Source organism: Phalacrocorax carbo, chromosome Z (assembly GCF_963921805.1).
Source record: "Phalacrocorax carbo chromosome Z, bPhaCar2.1, whole genome shotgun sequence".
Taxonomy (NCBI): Eukaryota; Metazoa; Chordata; class Aves; order Suliformes; family Phalacrocoracidae; genus Phalacrocorax; species Phalacrocorax carbo.
Genome location: NC_087548.1, coordinates 51,629,312 through 51,650,284, shown reverse-complemented (window position 1 = coordinate 51,650,284; position 20,973 = coordinate 51,629,312). Strand labels below are relative to the sequence as shown.

The 20,973-nt window shown below is 45.5% G+C and overlaps 2 protein-coding genes across 7 annotated transcripts in view; both read left to right on the top strand.

The window, feature by feature from the left end:
- MEGF10 (multiple EGF like domains 10) overlaps positions 1 to 5,453 on the top strand; it is a 106,286-nt gene extending 100,833 nt beyond the window's left edge. For both annotated transcript variants that reach the window (XM_064438367.1, XM_064438368.1), the window contains one exon: positions 996 to 5,453. In XM_064438367.1, the coding sequence (XP_064294437.1) occupies positions 996 to 1,156 (161 nt within the window). In that variant the 3' untranslated portion in view covers positions 1,157 to 5,453. The remainder of the gene's footprint in view (positions 1 to 995) is intronic.
- A 7,807-nt stretch (positions 5,454 to 13,260) lies between these two features.
- Positions 13,261 to 20,973, top strand: part of PRRC1 (proline rich coiled-coil 1) — a 37,297-nt gene continuing 29,584 nt past the window's right edge. Inside the window, exons 1-2 of one of the 5 annotated variants that reach the window (XM_064437809.1) lie at positions 13,261 to 13,342; positions 20,713 to 20,826. In XM_064437809.1, the coding sequence (XP_064293879.1) occupies positions 20,733 to 20,826 (94 nt within the window). In that variant the 5' untranslated portion in view covers positions 13,261 to 13,342; positions 20,713 to 20,732. Of the gene's footprint in view, positions 13,343 to 13,453; positions 13,515 to 13,536; positions 13,557 to 13,695; positions 13,810 to 14,190; positions 14,313 to 20,712; positions 20,827 to 20,973 lie in introns of those variants that run through there. The other 4 variants (XM_064437811.1, XM_064437813.1, XM_064437810.1 and 1 more) reach the window with 4 other exon arrangements.

Sequence of the window (20,973 nt, the reverse complement as noted above, 5' to 3'; positions counted from 1 at the left end):
AAAATCTACTCCTAGGTGTCAAAGGTTAACAACAAAGAGCACGGGACTTTTGCCTTTGAATCAGTCTAATCAAAACGCATGAAAAATCACTGAAAAAAATGATGATGCATTCAGATTCTATTTTCTGCTCAAAAGCTACAAAAACAACCTCACTCTTTTGAGAAAAGTGGTGTAATTCACAAGAACAGAGTTTGAAATACCTTCAGCTCTATTCTGTAACCCAGAGGTACCTCTTGTATTTCCCTGTTTTGAAAGCCTTTAAATGACAGCATAAGATAAGCTTAGCATTCGATTGCAATATGATCGAACTCTACATTACACTGTTAAGTACTGAATGCAGCTGGAGTAAGTGTATGGGAGGGATAGAAAACATCTCTTTCCTCCTCTTGATCAGAAAAACCAGCGTCTTCACCCATAGATGTAGTATTTCACTGATATGGGCCCTATCTAGTTACTGCATTACTGTAGTTAATTAGATACAGAAAACTTTGGGGTCCAGTGGAATGGTGGTTATCCTAATGGTCTCTGGACTGGAATAAATTGTATGTCACATGTCAAAATCTGTCATGTCAAATTCTGTCATGTAAAAATCACATGACAAATTCTGTCCCCAATTAGAGATTCCTCTGAAATCCATCAATATCCCCATTGTGTTTCTAAGGAGTTTTATAAAATCTTGATCCAAAGCCCCAAATCTGGGCTTTTTATTTTTAGTTTCCACACACAGAAAGAACAGATGCTGGTTCATTGCTTCTGTCAGTAAATATACTCATGGCATGGCAAGCAATCTCACAGGTGTAACTTGGTGTAAAGCCAAACACCTTAACATCAACCTTTGTTTCTACGCCTGCATTTCAGGACTCAGCATGACAAGGAATCTTTATATTGAAGCACAAAGGAGAGGATATATTGTGATGCAAATTGAAATGAAGTACAGTGTTTGTTTTCTGTTAACCACTTCTAGTGTTGAATGTATGTGCTCTCTTTTATCACAGAACCTACAGTGAGTGTTGTCCAGGGAGCATTCAGCAGCAGCGGACGTTTCAGCCAGGATCCTTATGATCTTCCAAAAAACAGCCATATTCCGTGTCATTATGACTTGCTACCAGTTCGAGATAGCCCCACATCCTCTATGAAGGAGGTCAGCAGTGAATGACCTCAAAAGCTGATGTGTAGCACAGTAGGACTCTCAAGGGGCAAAGTGGCATGGTTGTGCTCCTTCCTCTAGCTTACCATCATATTTGGCTCCTAATCTGTCCGGCAGACAATTGCTGTACATTAAACAGAATCTCAACATGGGGTTTCTATTGTGTATACAAGTGACAGATGGACAAATGCCACACTCTGGGGATCCTGATCATTCTTTTTTTCATGGCAGTAAATTTTATAGAAACAGATATGCAACACATTTATACTGTAATATACTGGCTTAAAAATATTAGTTTGCAGATCAGTTTTGATAACATCCCATTTCAGCAACTTTAAATATAGACTTTGTCATGTTTCATGACATGCTTGTCATGTTTCAGAGTAGAAATACTCCCAGGACAGTGCAATTTACCAAATACCACTTCATACAGGTGATCTGATTCACTAGTTATGTAGAAGAAAAACTGCCTTGCCAAATTTTACCTTCCATTTTGATCTTCAGTCAAGACATATTACGAAACAAGATCTGATGGGGATAAGTAAGCACAATACTGAGTTGTCTGGGAAATCCATCATCAGACTTTTTTGTCCATTACTGGTGGTGGGCATACCTTGCTTGACTAGTGTTGGAGATAAAAGCATTGCATACATCAACATTATGATGCCTCAGTATCTCTTGGTACTCCAGACCCAGCACCAGAGTTCGACAAATCTTTTGCTACCATTGAACTCCATATTTTGCAGTTCTGACCACTATTTCTGCCACACAAAACTAATAATCCATAACATATCAGTAGTTACTTCATAAAATATGTAAATTAAATCAGTTTTTATTTTTGTCACCATGGACTGATTATGTAAGGAGTGGACAAAGGTGATGACTGCTGTAAATCTTAACTGCAAGGAAAGGTTTACATTTTATAAACAGGTAGTAATAATGACTGTAATATAGGACAAAAATAGTAAAGTGTTCTGATTTTTTTTCTTAGAAATAACTAAGCAATCTCTGTGCATACTTGCTAAAAAGGCACCTTTTCTTTTTTATAGTTGATGTAGGGAAACACATGCTTAAGCTGGTCTTTTGCATTGCTAATAATGTGACACATGTACCCCCCACTCTTCATTAACTTCTGTCTCCATTTTTACACTGTGTGTCTGTGTTTCTAGTGATCTAGCTTGTAACTGCAAAAATATTCTACTGTGTGTCCATTTCATTTGCATTTTTGCCAATTGGCCTTTATCTTGTCTGGCTAAAGTCACCTCTGGGCAGAGGGAGAGGATTAAAGTAAGAATTCATGTCATACTGATGTCTAACAGAGGCGGTTAGCAAACACATAATAGTTTAACTTGATTAATTACTTGGGGAAAATATCAAGGTGTTTTTGTCAAGGATAACAAGAATGCAGAATAAAAGTAAAAAACAGTCCCTCTTTAAAATTTAGCTTATTCAGTTGACTATATGGATTGAGACCATCTTTCTAAAAGGCTCCTTTCTCTCCCTCCAAAACAGACTGTTACAAACTGCTCAATTTGGTGGAAATTAAATTTGCCAAGGTATCCATCCATTGAAGCAAAGTTGTCCCCCAAACATGTCAGCCTGAAAATAAAATGACTGGTATAGACTGGACGTTCTCTTTCAGTGGAAAGTTACCTTTAGAAACCTAAAACTGATGCAGCAGTATTACTTCCAGCTGCTGCTGATGTCAGTGATGCTACCTGCTAACATGCTTGTAACATAATCCCAGCAGGCTTTGCCACCCTGACCTGACGATAACTCTGTAGCTTCTTGTGGATAGCGTGTCCCAAGGGTTGGTATATTCCTGATTGATGGGGAAAGGATACAGGTGGTTGCATCATACGGCACCTAATGGGAAGCACTGGTTCTCTCTTCTTTCTGTGTTGGGGTCACATTTTGGCACATGAGACCTGTGATATACTGTAATGATGTGAAGGGCAGTCAATAGGTCAAGAGTTTGGTGTATGTGCTGTCTGGCTTAGCACAGTGAGCGCCCGGACTGTTTTTATCTTTACATCTGGACTGCTACAGTCTGAGCCAAAGAGTCATCACTATTATGACAGCATTGATATATGCCTAAGAAAATCACAACTAGTTGCATGTGGAATACTAAATGCAACAGAGGATCAACTGGAAGAAAAACTGAAACAACTTTTGGAAAATTTTTTAAAAGGAACCCAAGCTGAAATGGAAATACAATTTGCTTTTATCTGTTGTCACTGAAGTGGTGATAGAGATCTCCATCCGAAGACATTGTTGCGGATGTGCCCCAGCCTAAGAATGTATATGCATGTATGAAGTGCCCTGTAACATTCTTGGTTCTCGCTGGCCATGAGCACTGGCTGTTTTGCAATTCCCTGGGCATTCCTTGTATGTCCATTATCTTTGGATTTTGCAAGTACAGATTAACAACAAGATTTCAAAAGACAGTTACCATTTAATCCCTCCATAAGACAAAGTATTGATTGGCTTTGTGTGCATATTGATAACATGGAGACCTACTGGTATATACATGTATTTGTACTCTGTGAAACAGCCTTCAAAAATAACACCTTTCTTCTCTGAAGCCATTGATAGCAAATGCTGTATTTAGCAACTGTGATAGCTCAAAATTTTATTTTCTTACTCTGTGTGAAATTTGGAGACCAGTAGATAAATTAATCTCCATAATATAAACAGTTCTTTTTTTATGAAAAATTGAAGAGCTGAATAAATTATATTTGTTTGAAAATTTCCAGTATGTCACATATCCTCAAATGATATATTCAGCCAAATATTCATGAAAACAGATGAGTTTCAGATAATTTTGCCTATTGTGTATGTTCTAAATATACTTGTAACCAAAGTCTGCCTTTCTTTATGTGGGTAAAACTCCTGCTGTGTAGTCAGCATACGCAATGTCTGCATATATCTGAGCCAGATTTGCAATACATATAGGTCAGTAAACGACTTGTGAATTTACTCCAGTGAATGATTGTTGGTAGACACTCAGAAAACATATTGCCTTCAGGGGTAATACATTCTTGTTAAATGATAACCATGTATCATTCCAGAGAAAAAAAGCACATGGGACTTGCATTAGCAATCCTGCTGTCTCCTGTATAACTAGAGAGGCTTGCTCTGAAGTACACTTTGCTGGCAATTTAAGAGACACCCAACTCAGTCCTCATGACTGTCACACAGCCCTTTTTGTAGATCCCAGTATGCTCTTTAGAGAACTTAAATATTTCTGAAAATGCATACTAAATTGTGGTGGGAATTTAATGAGTAAATTGATATAATTATTCTAGCATATACCGTCTACTCAGAGAATTGGCTTCACCACGGACAGGAATGGAAAGAGATGCCTTACCTCTATATATTCACATTACAATAATGAGAAACATAGCACTTAAAATTGAGATGGCTACCCCCTAGCAACTTGTTATCAGTTTAATAAAGTGCAAAATGCTGCACAAAGTTAATAGCTAATTTTAAAGTAACTAGTGAGTATAAACTTTAGGTTTTAAATAATGTAGGCATATTAATTCTGGTCATTTAGAAGCATAATGAACCTCAAGGCTTTTTACTATATCAAAGATTTTTAATCACAACACACTGTTACAGATAAAATTTGTCCTTACCTTAATCTCCCCAGAAAACCCCCATTAATTTTAATTTGAGATGCGCATGCAGATTACAGGGGAAAGATTTCATTGTATTCGTACTTTCTGCTGAGACAATCTGCATAGTCAAGCTGAAGTGAAGTTAGGACAAAACAAAATTAAAAGTGGGGAATATGTTATTTAAAATGCATTGAATTTTCCAAGTACTGTTACTACAACTGAATTTTTTATTAGATATGTGTCCAGATAAGAATCCTTATACTGAAGCTCTAAAGTCCAGACTGAAGAATAGAGCTAATTTTGACAAAAATGCTTTATATTAAAGATTGTATATATAGTAGTTTGAATGACTGAAAACAAATGGGTGCATGTTTATGAATTACTGTGCAGAACATCTTGTCATTTGGTATACTTATACTAGTGCTAGAGCACTGAACCTAACTCTTCTGTCTTCAGTTTTTTAGCCCATAAGACTTCACTTTGATATGACTGAACTGTAATATATTTTTAAAGAAAACCTATTAAGTATGCCTGGCTTTTTTTCTTAGCTGTAACAAAAAAGTGTTTTGTTGTGAAAATATATCTATTTTCCAAAGATGACTGATGTTCATCATTCTGCCCTTCACTACCATTTATTTCACTTCACATACCTGTAGGTTAATGTAATAAAGTTTCTAATGAAAGCTGGGAAATGCTTTGAATTTTTTTCTTTTGTTTTTCATTTGCTTAGGATGGATCTTGAAATAGCATGGAAAATACAAAATTGTTATCCTTCCTCATGCTAGACCACTAAATAATGTATTTTATTTTCTCTCTTATAGAAGGCAAGTAGTTTCCAAGATGTTTTGCAGAAAATCAAGACTGATTTTGAACTGCTGAACTTCTGTGATTAGTCTGTTCATGCAGGAATTAATTCTGTAAACGGGGCAATTCTTTCAAGCCTATCTCTTGAATGCTTAAAGCTTTAACTTTGAGAAAGATGGGGAGCTGAGTTGCCAAAACCAAGGCGTTTCCCCTTTTCAATAGGATAACAGCCTTGGATTAATCATTTAAAAGCCAGTAACAAAAGTACAAATAGGGCATTCAGGGGATAACATATTGTAATTTCTGGTTTGTAACTCTGACCCTCTAAGACTAATCTGAAACACTGGCTAGATATAGATGGTGTGGGAAGTTGTTCTTTATTATCACAGTTTGGTCAAGGATGAGAGATTTGACATTAAGAACTAATCATATAATCATAGAAACATAGAATGATTTGGATGAGGAGGAGAGAATGAGGGGAAAAACCCACCAGGGCTTGACCAAGTGCTGCCTGTGACCCACCGTGGGAGGAAGCAGGGGAGCCCAGAGGGCTGGCCATCAGTGGTGGGCTGTGGGGAGAGCCCGTGGGACCTTGTCCTGCAGCCTGCCAGGGAGGCACGAGGTGTTACCAAGTGAACCCCCTTGGTGCATGTGCCTGCAGACGCCTGCTATGCCTAGGGCAACCAGACAGGGCACTGGGGAGACACAGCCCAGGCCTTGGCAGCTGGCGTAACACACCGATGCCAAGCGCAAGACAAGAGATGGGGGGATGGAGTGGGCAGTGGTGTTGCTTAACCCCAGACACGTCTGCTAGGGCAGCAGCGCTGCCGGGCTGAGCACCATGGGCCAGGATGACCCAATGTGACATCCCCAAGCAATGGACAGTAACATTCCAAGCAATAAGTTCTGATGTTACTGGGTGATGGGCTGTGACATCACCTAGCGATGGACTGTGCCCAGGCGTCCCTCGCTGCTTCTACCCGGGCGCCGAGTCGCACACAGGGGGCTGGTGCCCACACTCCAGCTGAGCAGTTCGCAAGGCTGGAGTGCTGAGTGAGGCCTCGGTGCTGGTGTCTGCACTGGGGAGTTGTTCCTTGCAGCTCTCTGTGGCTGACCCCAGAGCCCTCAGAGGATTGTTCCCGGCCCTGCCAGGTTCAGGCAGCCAGGGCACGCAGGAGGTGCGCTCGTGGCAGCAAGGTGAGCTACCAGGGGAAACCTCACCGTGGGGAGCTGAGAGGGTTTCCTTCTGGAGAGATCTGGGCATTGCTGCCACCGCTTCACACCCCAGCCAGTGACCCTGGCCTCTCTTCCTTTTCTAGCGTGACACCTGCTGCTGCAGAGCCAGCGAGAGGGAGTGTTGACCATCCCCAGCTCCCTAGAGCCCACCGCAGCACGTGGAGGGCATGGCCACGGAGCGAGGCGACCGCTGTCCAGTATGCCTGGACAGCTGGGATGATGATGCTTATGTGATGCCGTGCCTCCATCAGTTCTGCTACCCGTGCATCGTGCGGTGGGCTGAGAGCAAGCCCAAGTGCCCCCTCTGCAAGAGGAGAGTGCAGTCCATCGTGCACTCGGTGCAGGCTGACAATAACTTTGAAGAGGTGGTCATCAGAGCAGCTGGGTTGGCATCAGCATTGCCTGGCACCCGCCAGACAGGAGAAGCACCAAGACAACCAGCCACCCACATCCCCCACCAGCCTGTAACGCTCTGGCCACTAGGGGTGGACTCAGCACTCTGGGGTCCAGTGGGTGGCCTCCAGCCCAAAACCTGGGCATCACTCTTCGGCGACCACCCAACTCTCCTCCAATGCTTTCTGCCCTGGCTGCAACAGCAGCTGGGGCTGATCTTTGCAGCAGAGCCTTCAACCACAGCCATGCTGGAGGACCTTATTATCTGCGTCCTGAACCTTTTTGGGCTAAACAAAGAGGCCCTGGTTCACCTGCTGCAGGACAGACTCAGGAAGTGCGCGGCGACATTCGTACAGCAGCTCATCAATGTTGCTGTGCAGTGCTGCAGCACGGAGGCTCACCAGCTGCTGGGCCTGGAAGACAGCCATGCTGCTGGGGAGCGGGAGGGCAGCCTTGTGGATGCCCCTCATCCTTCTGCCTCCCAGAGGGATCTCCTGCTGCTGGCCCAGCCCCCTCCACCAGGCCTCTGCAAGACCACCAGGAGGAGCAGGAGCGCCCCAGCACCTCAGCTGCTGCTCTTTGTGGGGGCCCAGCAGCCACCACAATGCCCCTGTTCCCATCCATGGGGAACAGGAGAAGTGGCAGGAGGACTGGGGGGAGGCTGTGGCAGGTCCCTCCACTCCCAGCTGGGGCAGTGACTGCACCCCTGGGAGGCCATGGCAACCCCCGAAGAGGAGGGCCCAGGGGAGGTCCCAAGACTCCTCCCAGCTCTCCAAGAGGTCCACCTGCAGGCAGCACTAGAACGGGGCCCTAGGAGCTGCCTAAACAAGGGCGGGGCCAGCACCTGGGGCAGGTACCAGCTGTCAAGGGTTCCAGGCCCTCTAATTATCAGGCAGGAACAGAAAATAAATGCCTCAGAACAGCAGAGGCAGACTCAGTGTTACTACCAGTGCAGGTGGCACTACTGGGGCACGCAGGAGGTGTGCTTGTGGCAGCAAGGTGAGCTGGGAGGGATGGGACACCTCACCGTGGGGAGCTGGGAGGGTTTCCTTCTGGAGGGACCTGGGCATTTAGTCAACCCCTTCCCACACTAGCCAGTGACCCTGGACTCTTCCTTTTCTAGTGTGATACCTGCTGCTGCAGAGTCAGTGGGAGGGAGTGCCTCAACGTTGCAGCTCCCCCCAGCCCACCACAGCTCGTGGAGAGCATGGCTGCAGAGCTGGAGGACCGTTGTCCCATCTGCCTGGACAGCTGGGAGGAGCCCAGCTACGTGATGCCATGCCTCCACCAATTCTGCTACCTGTGCATCGTGAAGTGGGCTAAGAGCAAGCCTGAGTGCCCCCTCTGCAAGAGGAGGATCCGCTCCATCATGCACTCGCAGAGGGCAGATAATTACTTTAAGAAACATGTTGTCATGGCACCTATGGTGTCATCAGTTGTCGGCCGCCGAGCAGGAGGAGCTCCTGGCCATCCAGCTGCCCACAGCCCTGCAACAACAGAACACCAGCCTGTGGGGCTGGTGCCCAGGGCTCCTCTGGGTGGCATTGAGCCCAACAGGTGGGCATCCCTTTTCCAGGACCACCCAGCTCTCCTCCATTCTGTTCTACCTTGGGTGCGTCAGGAGCTGGGAGTGATCTTTGGGAACCAGCATGCACAGGCAGCCATAGTGGAGGACCTAGTCATGCCGCTCCTGGTCTTCTTTGGGCTGGATGAATATCTACTGGTCCAGCTGCTGTCGACCTACCTCCAAAACCACACAGCGACATTTGTACGCCGGATTATTGATGTCGTCGTACAATGCTGCAGTGCGGAGGCCCGCCGTCTGCTGGGCCTGGAGGATGGTCGTGCTGCCGAGGAGTGGGAAGGCAGCACCACAGCTGTCACTGGCCCCTCTGCCTCCCAAGCTGGGTCTCCCCCACTTGGCCCGGTCCCCTCCAACAGCCCTGAAGGAGCCAACACGGATGACCTCCCCAGCACCTCAGCTGCTGCCCTTCGTGGGGGTCCCAGCAGACCTCCCTCTGCCCCCATTCCCATCCCCAGTGAGCAGGAAGAGCCCCAGCGGGGGCCCGAGGAAGCCGTGGCACATCCATCTACTTCCAGCCAGGACAGTGAGGGCACCCCTGGGAGGCCACGGCGACCCCCGAAGAGGAGGGCGCAGGGGAGCTCCCAGGAGTCCTCTCCCCCCTCCAAGAGGCCCCCCCGCTGGCAGCACTAGAACGAGGTCCCAGGAGCTGCCAAAACCAGGGCTGGGCCAGCAGCTGGGGCATGTGCTGGCTGTTAAGGGCTCTGGGCCCTCTAAGTGTAATTGTCAGACAGAAAAAGAAAATAAAGGCTTCAATACTGCAGAAAAAACTTCAGTGTTACTACCAGTGCAGGTGGCATTGCTGTCCCCACCCATGCTGCTTTCTCCCCCTTTTCCTGGGGCTATGCCCACCACTTCCTCTCCTTGTCCTTAGCAGAGTGCCATGGGGCTTCTCCCTCTGGTCTTACACAGCCTTGTTGCCCTGCTTTCACTATCATGGGGCTGGACCTTGTTCTCTGAGCACATTTCTCCACAGAGCACAGTGCCATGGGTCTTGGGGCTCTGCTCTGGCAGGGCCCCTTTCCCCAATTTGAGCACCAGAGGACCTGGTCCTATGGACCTGAAGGGCCTCTTTGCACTGATCTGAACACCATTGAGTTGTGTTGCCTGCCCCTTGCCAGGTCCTCTTTCCCCTCAGTCAAGAGCTATGGGGACACAAGCTAAGAAAGGTGGGCATGCTGCTGCCCTCAAGCACAGGCTTTCTTCCTGCTCTTCCAGCTCCAGCCTTGGCACTGGCATTTCTTCTCCCCCACCTGGAAAGGACCCCTCTTTGGCACATAGGCTCCATCGGTTCCCCAGCACCCCTCACCACCACCACCCAGCCCTCCCCGTCACAGGCTTTCTGCAGAACTCCCCCCACCACAGCTCCTCGCAGCTGTGAGTGAACCCTGCAGCAATGGCAGTGTATCTTCTCCGTGCTCCCCAGGGGATCTTGCTCTCCTCTTACACACCTCCATGACCAGCCACGCAGGATGAGGGGAGGGGCAGAAAGCAGATGCTGGGTTTGGCACCAAGAGCTACTGCCAGGCTCCAAAGACCCAAGTCCCAATGGCATGTAAGGCCAAAGCTCAACTTGAGTTAAAACTGGCCAGTGTGCACCAGAGCATAAGAAAGGGCTTTTAAAGTATGTTAACAGCAAGAGGAGGAAAACATTGGGCTGATCCTTGATGAAGGTGGTCCCCTGGGAAATAGAGTGCAGCAAAAGCGGAAGCATTCAATGCTTTTTTTGCCTCAGTGTTTAATACTAATGATAGATCTTGGGCTACCTGGTCCTCTGAGTTAGAGGAACATGACTGTGGGAACATGACTTTCCATCTGTGGACCCTGAAATTATGAGGGGTCAGTTGTATCTGTTGAATGTTCACAAGTCCATGGGGCCTAGTGGGATTCATCCCAGAGTACTGAAGAAGGTACAGATGTTACAGCAGGATGCTTCTCTATCATCTACCACAGGTCTTGGACATCTGGAGAACGAAAGACTTACTATTGGTTGAGAACGATTGGGTCAGAGATCACCTATGCAAACTGGATCCTCACAAATCCACGGGCCCCAATGGGATGCACCCACAAGTCCTGAATGAGCTGGCGGATGTTGTTGCCAAGCCACTCTCCATCATCTTTGAAAGGTCATGGAGGACAGGAGAGGTGCCCGAGGACTGGAGGAAAGCAAATGTCACTCCAATCTTCAAAAAGGGCAAGAAGGAGGACCTGGGAAACTATAGGCCAGTCAGCCTCACCTCCATCCCTGGAAAGGTGATGGAGCAGTTCATTCTGGAGGTCATCTCCAGGCATGTAGAGGACAAGAAGGTTATCAGAAGTAGTCAACATGGATTCACCAAGGGAAGACCATGCTTGGCCAACCTGATAACCTTCTATGATGGCATGACTGGCTGGGTCGACAAAGACAGAGCAGTGGATGTTGTCTATCTTGACTTCAGTAAGCCATTTGACACTGTCTCCCATAACATCCTCACAGACAAGCTAAGGAAGTGCGGGTTGGATGAGTGGACAGTGAGGTGGACAGAGAACTGGCCCAACAACAGAACTCAGAGGGCTGTTATCAACAGAGCAGAGTCTGGATGGAGGCATGTAACTAGTGGTGTTCCCCAGGGGTCTGTCCTGGGTCCAGTCCTATTTAATATATTCATCAATGACTGGGATGATGGGATAGAGTGTAACATCAGCAAGTTCGCTGATGATACCAAGCTGGCTGATATGCTGGAAGGCTGTGCTGCCATCCAGCGAGGCCTGGACAGGCTGGAGAGCTGGGGTGAGGGGAACCTGATGAAATTCAACAAGAGCAAATGCAAGGTCCTGCACCTGGGGACGAACAACCCCATGCACCAGTACAGGCTGGGGGCTGACATACCGGAAAGTGGCTCTGTTGAGAAAGACCTGGGCGTGCTGGTGGACAACAAGCTGACCATGAGCCAGCAATGTGCCCTTGTGGCCAAGAAGCCATTGGTATCCTGGGCTGCATTGAAAGGATTGAATGCAGATCGAGGGAGGTTATCCTCCCCCTCTACTCTGCCCTAGTGAGAATGGATTTGGAGTGCTGTGTCCAGTTTTGGGTCCCCCCGGTTCAAGAAGGACGCAGAACTGCTTGAGAAAGTCCAGCGGAGAGCTATGAAGAAGATCAGGGGACTGGAGCATCTCCCTTATGAGGAAAGGCTGAGAGACTTGGGTTTGTTCAGCCTGCAGAAGAGAAGACTGAGGGGGGATTTCATCGATACCTATAAATATCTAAAGGGCGGGTGTCAGGATGATGGGACTAGGCTCTTTTCAGTAGTGCTCAATGATGGGTGCAAGCTGGAACACAGGAAGTTCCACCTCAATATGAGAAAAAAACTTCTGTACTGTGAGGGTGCCAGAGCACTGGAAGAGGCTGCCCAGGGAAGTTGTGAAGCCTCCTTCCCTAGAGACATTCAAAACCCACCTGGATGCTTTCCTGCGCCCCCTGCTCTGGGTGTACCTGCTCAAGCAGGGGGGTTGAACAAGTTGATCTCCAGAGGTCCCTTCCAACCCCTACCATTCTGTAATTCTGTGACATCTGGAGAGATCCCTCCTGCCTGGAAGCTGGCACACATTAGTCCCGCTTACAAGGGCATGAGGGAAGACCCAGGGACCTACAGACCTGTTAAGTCTAACCGCAGTACCTGGAAAAATTATGGAGATGATCCTTCTCAGTGCTACTGAAAGGTATTTCAGGGACAATGTAGTGAGCAGGCACAGTCAACATGGGTTCACAAAGGGAGAGCTCTGTTGAACTGATCTGATACCCTTCTCTAATAAGGTCACCTGCTTAGTAGGTGAAGGGAAGGCAGCAGATGTGGCTTTTCGGGATTTCAGGGAGGCTTTTGACACTGTCCTTCACCTCATCTTTCTGGACAAGCTGCCCAGCTGTGAGATAAGCAGGTGCACACTGTGCTGGGTGAAGAACTGGCTGAACAGCAGGGCTCAAGAGGTTATAGTGAATGGGGCTACACCTGGCTGGTGGACAGTCATCAGTGCTGTTCATCTGGGCTCAATTCCAGGGCCGGTTCCATTCAATATTTTTATCGATTGTTTGAAGGCAGGAGTGGAATGCACCATTAATAAGTTTGCTGATGACACTAAACTGGAAGGTCCTGTTGACTCTCTCAAGCGTATATATATATAGTTATAAATACATATGTAGTTACATATAACTAAAATACCAATTACCACGATTAGACATGTAGGAAAGAGTGCCTAATGGCACTTTTTACAGCTCCTTAAGGCTGTAGAATTTAAGTCCATCACTTTGTCCCCCAGGTAGCCAGACCAAGACGGCAGAGGGACTGCTGCCACTCGCTCAGTCGTGCGCTTCAGACGGCGCACAAATACCGGGTGTAGAGAAGGCGGGGAATGGATACGAAGCCCGCGCCCCGCCCCGCCGGCGGCCGCCCGCGAACGTGGCAGGCGAGTCGCCCCACTTCCTGCCGCCGCCATTTTGTGGGCCGGGAGCGACCGGCGGGCAAGGAGCAGCGACCCCGCCGGGGTCGAAAGAGTCGCTGCCCTGCACCCAGGGGCGGCCAGGTGGGCGGCGGCGGCAAGGCGGCGGAAGGGGCGGTGGAAGGGGCGGGGGGCCCGCTCCGTCGCTGGGGCAGCGCCGCCGGAGACGTGGCGTGGCGTGGCGTGGCGTGGCGGGGTGGGGCGTGGAGGGGCGCGGCGGTGCTGCGGCTGCTGGGAGCTGTAGTCGGCGGAGCCGGTGGGTACCTGTGGGCAGCCGCGGGCGCGGCTTCCCCTCCAGGCGAGCGCGGTCGGGCGGCGACGGGCTCTGGCGGTTGGGCTCAGTGAGGCCACCTGTCGGGTCGTGTCCTGTCATGCCATGTCGCGGCGGGCGGAGGGAACGCGTTGGCACCCGTCGTCCCCGGCGGTGGGGAGGGAGTGGCTGGAGGGCTTCGCTAGGCCGGGCGGCGGCGGCGGCGTCCCGCAGCAGTGGCTTTTCGGCGCTGCCGCTTGCGGCCGTTGGGTGCCGTTGGGGCCCGAAGCGGCTGGGGCAGGTGCGGAGGTTGGGGCGGGGGGCGGCGCGGGAGGCTGTGGCGCTGAGGTGCTTCCCGGCCGGGGCGGCGGCGGGGATGGCCGGCAGGATCCGCGGCGCTCCGCCTGGCTCTGGCGGCCCGCGTGTGCCAGGAGGCCCCGGGCTGAGCGCCGGGAGGGAGCCGCCCCGGTACCTGCCGGCGGGGCGCTTTCCCCCGCGGGCGGCACACCTGGGGCTGCAGGGCGCCGGTCCCTCAGCCGGCACGGTCACGAAGAGCAGTCGGGGGCCCGGCCCTGCTGTGAGCGCTCTGGTTTATTTCTTTCGTTCTGAACCGTCTTGTCCTTCTAAAGGGCAGCAGCGGCTCCTGTCCCCCGTGCTGACTGGAACGCACTTTGGGTCTTGTCGTGGGCTGTGAATGCAAATCAGAGCCCTTACAGCAGGACTCGTTGCTGCCTCAGTGACTGGTGCCTTTGCAAACACAGGCATGGACCAGCACTCCATAGGCTTTCCAGCCGGCTGGCCCCGGTATGTGCTCGCTCATGGATGTTGTTCTGCTTTTCTGAGTCACCCTCCGAGCGACCAAGCTTCCTCCAGGCACGGTGTGGAGACTTTGGGTGCCTGGCCTCGGGGCTGCATGTTCCAGCCTTGCTAGCTGGGGATAGAAATGCTGGTCCTAATAAAACCGTGTGGTTTCAGCTTGAATTAGTGTGATCGACAGTGTGAATCCTTCACCTGTGTTAGTATCTGATAGAAGCAACGCTTCAGGAGTTTTATTAGTTATTATCTCTGGCATTGTTGAAGTGATTTGCCCTTTATTTAGATGATTTATTTTTATTGTCACATGAAAAAACATTTATTTTTGGGAAAAAACCTGTGAAAGTGCTGGAGCTGTTGCATCACATCATATTTATATTACATCCTAGCTATCAGTGCAAACTGGTACATAATTTTGTTTAGCTGTTTATTTGATGGTTTTATTAGACGTATCTAACATTGTATACTAGATCAGGTACTAGTTCTCTAACTGTGGTCATCAGTGATCTGGGACTAAGTGGTCCGTGGAGCTATATAAGCTTTGTGATATTTAAAAACAAATATTTGATAGTAAGGGTGAGTGTGGTCTGGAACAAATCCTGGCAACTGGAGGTGGCACCGAGAATGTGGGAAACAAAATAATTCTCAGAGATCAGGAGCCTTTTAGAAAAGTGGAACTTTCAATTTTTTATGGAATCAATGGACTATGATAACTCTATCTGCAGTGGTCTCGAGACAAGGCCAACCCCTTCTGGTGTGCCTGATGTTTTGACATATCTTGGTACTGTGTTAGGTCTGAGGCATACTGGATTATGCTTGGTAAAGAGACTTTTGGGTTTTTTATAAAGGTGAAAAAGTGATACGGGTGTTGTGATTATTTATGCTATGAATATAAACCAGGTATAGGAGAGTTGTCTTGTCTTACACACACACACACACGCTCACCCCCCACTTTCCTAATTACCTCTCTTTAAGGCTTTGGCCTTTAGAACAAGTCACTTAATACCAGGTGATTAAACTAATGATCCCTCTGTGCCCTTGGTTTGGCTTCGGTGAGGCTTTGTGTGTTCTCTGGGACCTGCCTGTGTCTAACAGGTGAGAGTCTGAAGGAGGTTTTATCCCTGACTTTGTGCTGGTCCTTTCTGAAAGGAATAAACCAATGTGAGGAGATTTTCAGATGAAACTTTAATATACCAACTGTTCAACTCTATGATGTTCTGTTTGTTCATTTTTTATGATGAGTGTTTTATTTTGATCGATGTCAGCTTCACTCCATCTTTGGTAGCTGAAGGTTTTTCTTTTGTAATTTTCTTTCTTGCTTTCTTCTTGGTCATTCTGTTTTTAATCTCTCTCGTTTGCATCTTTGAGTTCTTGGGCTTTTTTTCCCTTTGACTTCTCTCATGTTGAATAGAACTGTATGCCTGTGAATCTGACTATCAGTTAATGCAACCTAAGATGTAGCATTTTATTTGAAGAGGTTTTTGCACTGGGAATGGCTCCAAACAACTGATTTGTCAAATAAATGACTGCTACTTATTCCGGACAGTTGTCAACTTGTGCTTAGCCATTAACAATATGAGTAAACAGTACTGTTCCACACACTTAATTTAAAATAGTTATACCTGTTCTGATTAAAGATGGGAAGTTTAACTGCATTTTAATTTAGTATTCCAGCTCTGTTTTTGTTTCATTTTAGGCTCTGTTTAGAGAATAGTTTTGCCTCTTAGGGTTCTTAAGTATATTGTGGGGGTTTTTTATTAGCAATATCTACTGAAATACAAGAAGGGATTAATTAAGGGTGACTGAAAATATGGGCTCATAAACTCTGAAGTATGACTGATTTCTAGCTAATATGTTTTTTATCCACGTGAGATTTGCTAATGTCCATTTGTAGGTAGATTTATCGTTAACTGTGAATTTCTATATTTTAGAGTAATAACCTGAATAATATAGTTGAAGTATGGTTATGTCATTAAGATTACCGCAAAATATCAGCGCAAATGTAATTGCTTCCTATTAAATTTAAGTCAAAAGATGAACAATTTGCCAGTTCAGCCTTTTGTTCTCTAAATCAAATTATTTCATTCCTGCTTTTAACATGAGACCTGTTAAAATTTCAGTTGGAGTTTTAGCCTGGTTTTCCCTTCAATATGCACTGACCTTGTGTTTGGGAATTGGGTTGATGACTGAGATTCAGCTTGAGGTTGCTAGATAAGATTCAGCTGGTAAGAATCAGTAAAATATAGTTACCAGTCACCTGGGGATAGACCTTGTGGTTATAATCTGTTTTCTTCGTGTAATGTGGGTGTTTAACATTATCCCTATAGTATCTTCATTAGTACTGATTTTTTTTTTTAAAACCAAATAATTGATGGAAGCCTAACAACAAAACTCATGCTTCTACTTAAAGGGGTTATTTTAATGATGACTGATTGTTGGGAATGTGTTTTTTCTGTGTTTTTGTGTATTTCTCTTTTCCATATCCCTTCTTTTTTACTTTCATGTAAGCATAAGACAATATTTTCTGGTAGCTCAATGTGGTGAGTTAGTAAAATTTGTGAAATCAATTTCTGATCACAGATCACTAGATGGCAGTACTGCTGTTATTTTCACCTAATTGCACATTTCTCCTTTGTCTCTTCAATTTAGTAATTCAAAAGTTTTTAGTTTTCAAGAAGGCACAAAAGTTGCTTCCTTAAGATGTTAGGATGAATTTTCAGGCACTACTTGCTGCCAATTATGTGTTTATGGCTTGGATTATGTAGAATTACTACTTCTTTTTAATCACTGAAAAGACAGTCCAGTTCCACACCCAGCAGTCATGAAGGATTTGTAAGCTGATCGTACTGGGGAACTTTTTCCCTGTAACTCCCCTAAGGGAAGTTGGAAACCATTATTGGAAACTTTGTTCAGCACTGAACACTGTTATAGTCCGTGGATTGCTTTCTTTTTTTCCTCACTATGTTCTTCTTCCACCCTAATGCTTCCCAGTTTCTCACATGTAAATGGCATCAGGTAGGCCATTTAGATCCAAGGGTTAAAATGTATATCCTGTAGGATCAGTTTTAATTATATGTAGTCCTGGATTCTTTCAACATGATGAGCTAGCAGCTTCTCGTTGCACTTACTGTACTTTCTACTTTCCTTTCCTTTTGTGTATTCCATCCTCCCATATCTTATCTTTCTCCTTAACCTTATTTTTTAAAATTATTTATGCTTTTTCGTGCAGGACGTGCAAACTACAACTGGCTTATGTTGAGAATTCAGTGTATGGAAAGGTGTTATTTGCGCAGGCTTTGTGTTAGTCCCTGCCAGGTCAGGACTTCATAATAAGATCGATGGTTGTGTGAGTGGTTGGGTAAGCTAAAGTGAAAAGAATATAGGAACATTTAGGTGTCAGGGTTCTCTAATTGGTATGGGGGTGGGTAGATGGAATGGGAAAAGAGTTAAGGAAAAAATTGAGAGTGGGAGGAAAATACTGTGGGAGGCTATTGCGGCTGTGCATTATGTAAGCAAATGAATTTGTCTATTCTTCTAGCAAAAGGTAGGGAGAGGTTGTCTTTTCCCTAGCTGGTGGCAAAACCCCAGTTGATTGTCATGGACAATATATGGAAGATAAAGGATGTATTAGGATCAAACAAAAAATTTTAAGCCATAACAGAAGGCAGATAGCAGTATGCTTCTGACTGGGCATCACTCTGAGGGTATCCAGCTTAATGGGACACATTGGCTAGGGGTGTGTTCCTGGACTTGCAAAGTCTGAGGGGGAGTGGGAATTGGCCTTACAACTGGTGCGATTCCCTTCTCAAGCTTCCATCTCCTGGCCAGGCTGGATTTGCAGATGCTTGGCTTTCCTAGAGAGGCTTACAAGTGAAAGGAGAAAATGTGAAACTACTGATCTTTGTGTTGCTTTTTTAAAATTCCAATGTTAAGGCAGTTCCATGGTGGTTTTTTTTTTTATTTTAGCAACTGACTCCTAATTTTTGAAAGCTTGGGATTGCTGTTTCTTTATAATGCTTGCTTCATTTTTTTTCATTGTAAAGTTAATAGAGAAAAGCAACTACAGAGTTATTTGCATTTCTACTAATTCCTGACTTTCCAGATGTTGGTTAGGTTACTTCTTGGGGCTTGTTGTTCCTTCCTCCCCACTTTAATAGCTCTGTGAAGCTTTGAAAAAGCATTGTATGGAGCTTTTGAAAAGCTGCTCTGCGGAACTTTCCATCATTCTACATGGCCACAGTATTTATTTTAAGTAGTAAGCACCTCTCAGCAGTTTTTAATCATGACATTAGGTGAAATCAAGCAGCAGATTAAAAGCCTTGATAAAATGTTTCTAGGAGGTTTTGGCTGGTGATTATTTTAGTTGCACAATGGAAAATTCTTTCTTGCTTTGCAGTGTAAAATTAGAAGAACGGCTTTAGAAATACTTCTATGAGGGGGAATGTAAACTGTAGTTTTATTAAAAGACAAAATCTTATTGCAAATTCTTCTGCTTAGTGAAATTTAATGGAAGACACTGTACTTCCTTTCTAATGGATGATAAGTACTCATTCTGCAAGGACCATCTGTTCCCTACCAGGCAATTACTGACCCTTTCATCCCATCTGAAGAAAAGCTTTAAAATGAGTGGAAGATGTACTCAGAACCTAAAATCCCGCTGTCATAAAAGTTTTCGTGAAGCGTTCTGCACATGAATCACATTTACTTGCTTTCTGAGGCTGGGCTGAAACATTTAATCTTGAATTACTTACACAAGGCATACTGGTTTGTCAGAGGGACTAAAATTTCTCCTATGTAATTTTGATGCTCTCATTTGTTTTGGGGACGCTTTGTAAGCCTGTCAAGACTAACACTGACATCCTACTTTTTTGATTTTTCAATTTGGTAATAACAGTAATTTTTCCTCCATATGAAACTTCAGAGTTGTATACACATGTAAAACAACAATAAGGTGATGAGGGAATTTTTTTTTTTGAAAGAAAGGAAACCCCTTGTATTTTTGTAAGTGGAACTCTTTTTATATACGCATGGATATTTTTACTGAACACATTGTTTAAGCCTTTTCCTCTGTAAATTGTTGAAGGGAATAAGCTGGCAGTCCTCATAGCTGCTGATGTAGTAGATATGGTGGAAAATGTTTGAACCTGTGTATTTTTCATACATATATTTACTTTATATAGGATTTTTATTTCATTAAAATTTCCTTAAGAATTGTTACCTCAGGGAGCGGTACAAATCATTGCTGTCTGTTTTACCAGAGTTGAGAGGATGCAGCGTTTTTTTGTTAGCTGCCTCTGCACTGAAAAACAAAATCTCCAGATGTTCATGACAGTCTTAATTTTTTCCTGTCTCTTTTTCTTCTCCTAAGCCCTTTTACATTAAGATTTAAAAACAAAAATATAGCTTTAGTTTTCCAGAAGTAGTATATTTCTTTGGTAGTATATAGATGTTAAAAGGTACTTCCAACATAATCTGGCCTTCAAAATGGAGACTAAAGTTTTCAATTACTTTCGCTTCTGATAGTGTCACCAGAGCAGTACAGTATTTGGATTTTACAGAAATTGTCTGTACTCAGAAACTTGTTCAGCGTGAATTAATTTCAGTGTAATTTATTCATGTTGGAAGTGGTTTTTTTTTTTGAAACTGGTTTCATTTGTTTTTTTCTGTAGGTTTATTTAGCTGACCTGAACACACTTCTGATTTAAGGTAGACAAGGTCATGGTTAGACCTTAGGTCACAGAGTTGGGACTCCTGGGTCATTGCCAGCTATGCCACTGTTCATGGCGTTCAGCAAGGTGCTTGTGCTCAGGTGTGATGCTCAGGAGCACCTGCTGAAGTACTTAAGCCCAAGAGGGCTACAAGTTCTTGGGTAGTCATGGTTCTTGGCTGCCAGAAGGGGAGAGACTTTGGTCTTCTGCCTTGCCTCTTGCCACGTTTCGCATCTTGTCATGCATCAGCTCTGAAAATAGCATATCCTATTTTGATTTACTCCAGCTCAATAAGGCAGCAAAATACTACCCCGTGGTTAAGTTTTTTGTGCAGTGGGATATGGGTTTTGTGATGTGTTATTACTTCTCTATTATTACTCATGTAAGTACCACCAGTCTATATTGGAAGCAGTAACTGGCCATGCACAGTAAGGTTTTTAGAAAGAGGCTTGGAGTTTGAGGTATTATCACAGTGCTAAAAATAAAGGGAAGATACAGGAGAAATGAGACATACTGGATAATTCTGTACTTGAGATGAGTCAATTTTTTTCTTTTTTCTGACTTGGCATTTGAATTATGTGCTCTGTTCAGGAATGTAAAACGCTGTGCTGTGTTGTGGCCTTTATGTTCTAATTTTGAATCTTTTTCCCTTATTTCTCAAGATATTTTTTTTTTTCTCACAGCTTTTTGTAGCTGAAGGAAAATGATGGAAGAGAGTGGGATAGAGACAACTCCACCTGGTACGCCCCCACCAAGTGCAGCAGGGGCTGCTGCTGCTGCTACACCTGTCTCATTAGGTACAGAAACTTCCTCAGCGACTTGGTCACGTTTATGCATGTCTTTTTGGATGAATTGCTGTGCTTTAAAACAAAGCAATCAGCATAATTACAGTGCTCTTTTCCAGACTAATTGGAAGAATTTAAGTTGTTCCTTAATCATGGAAG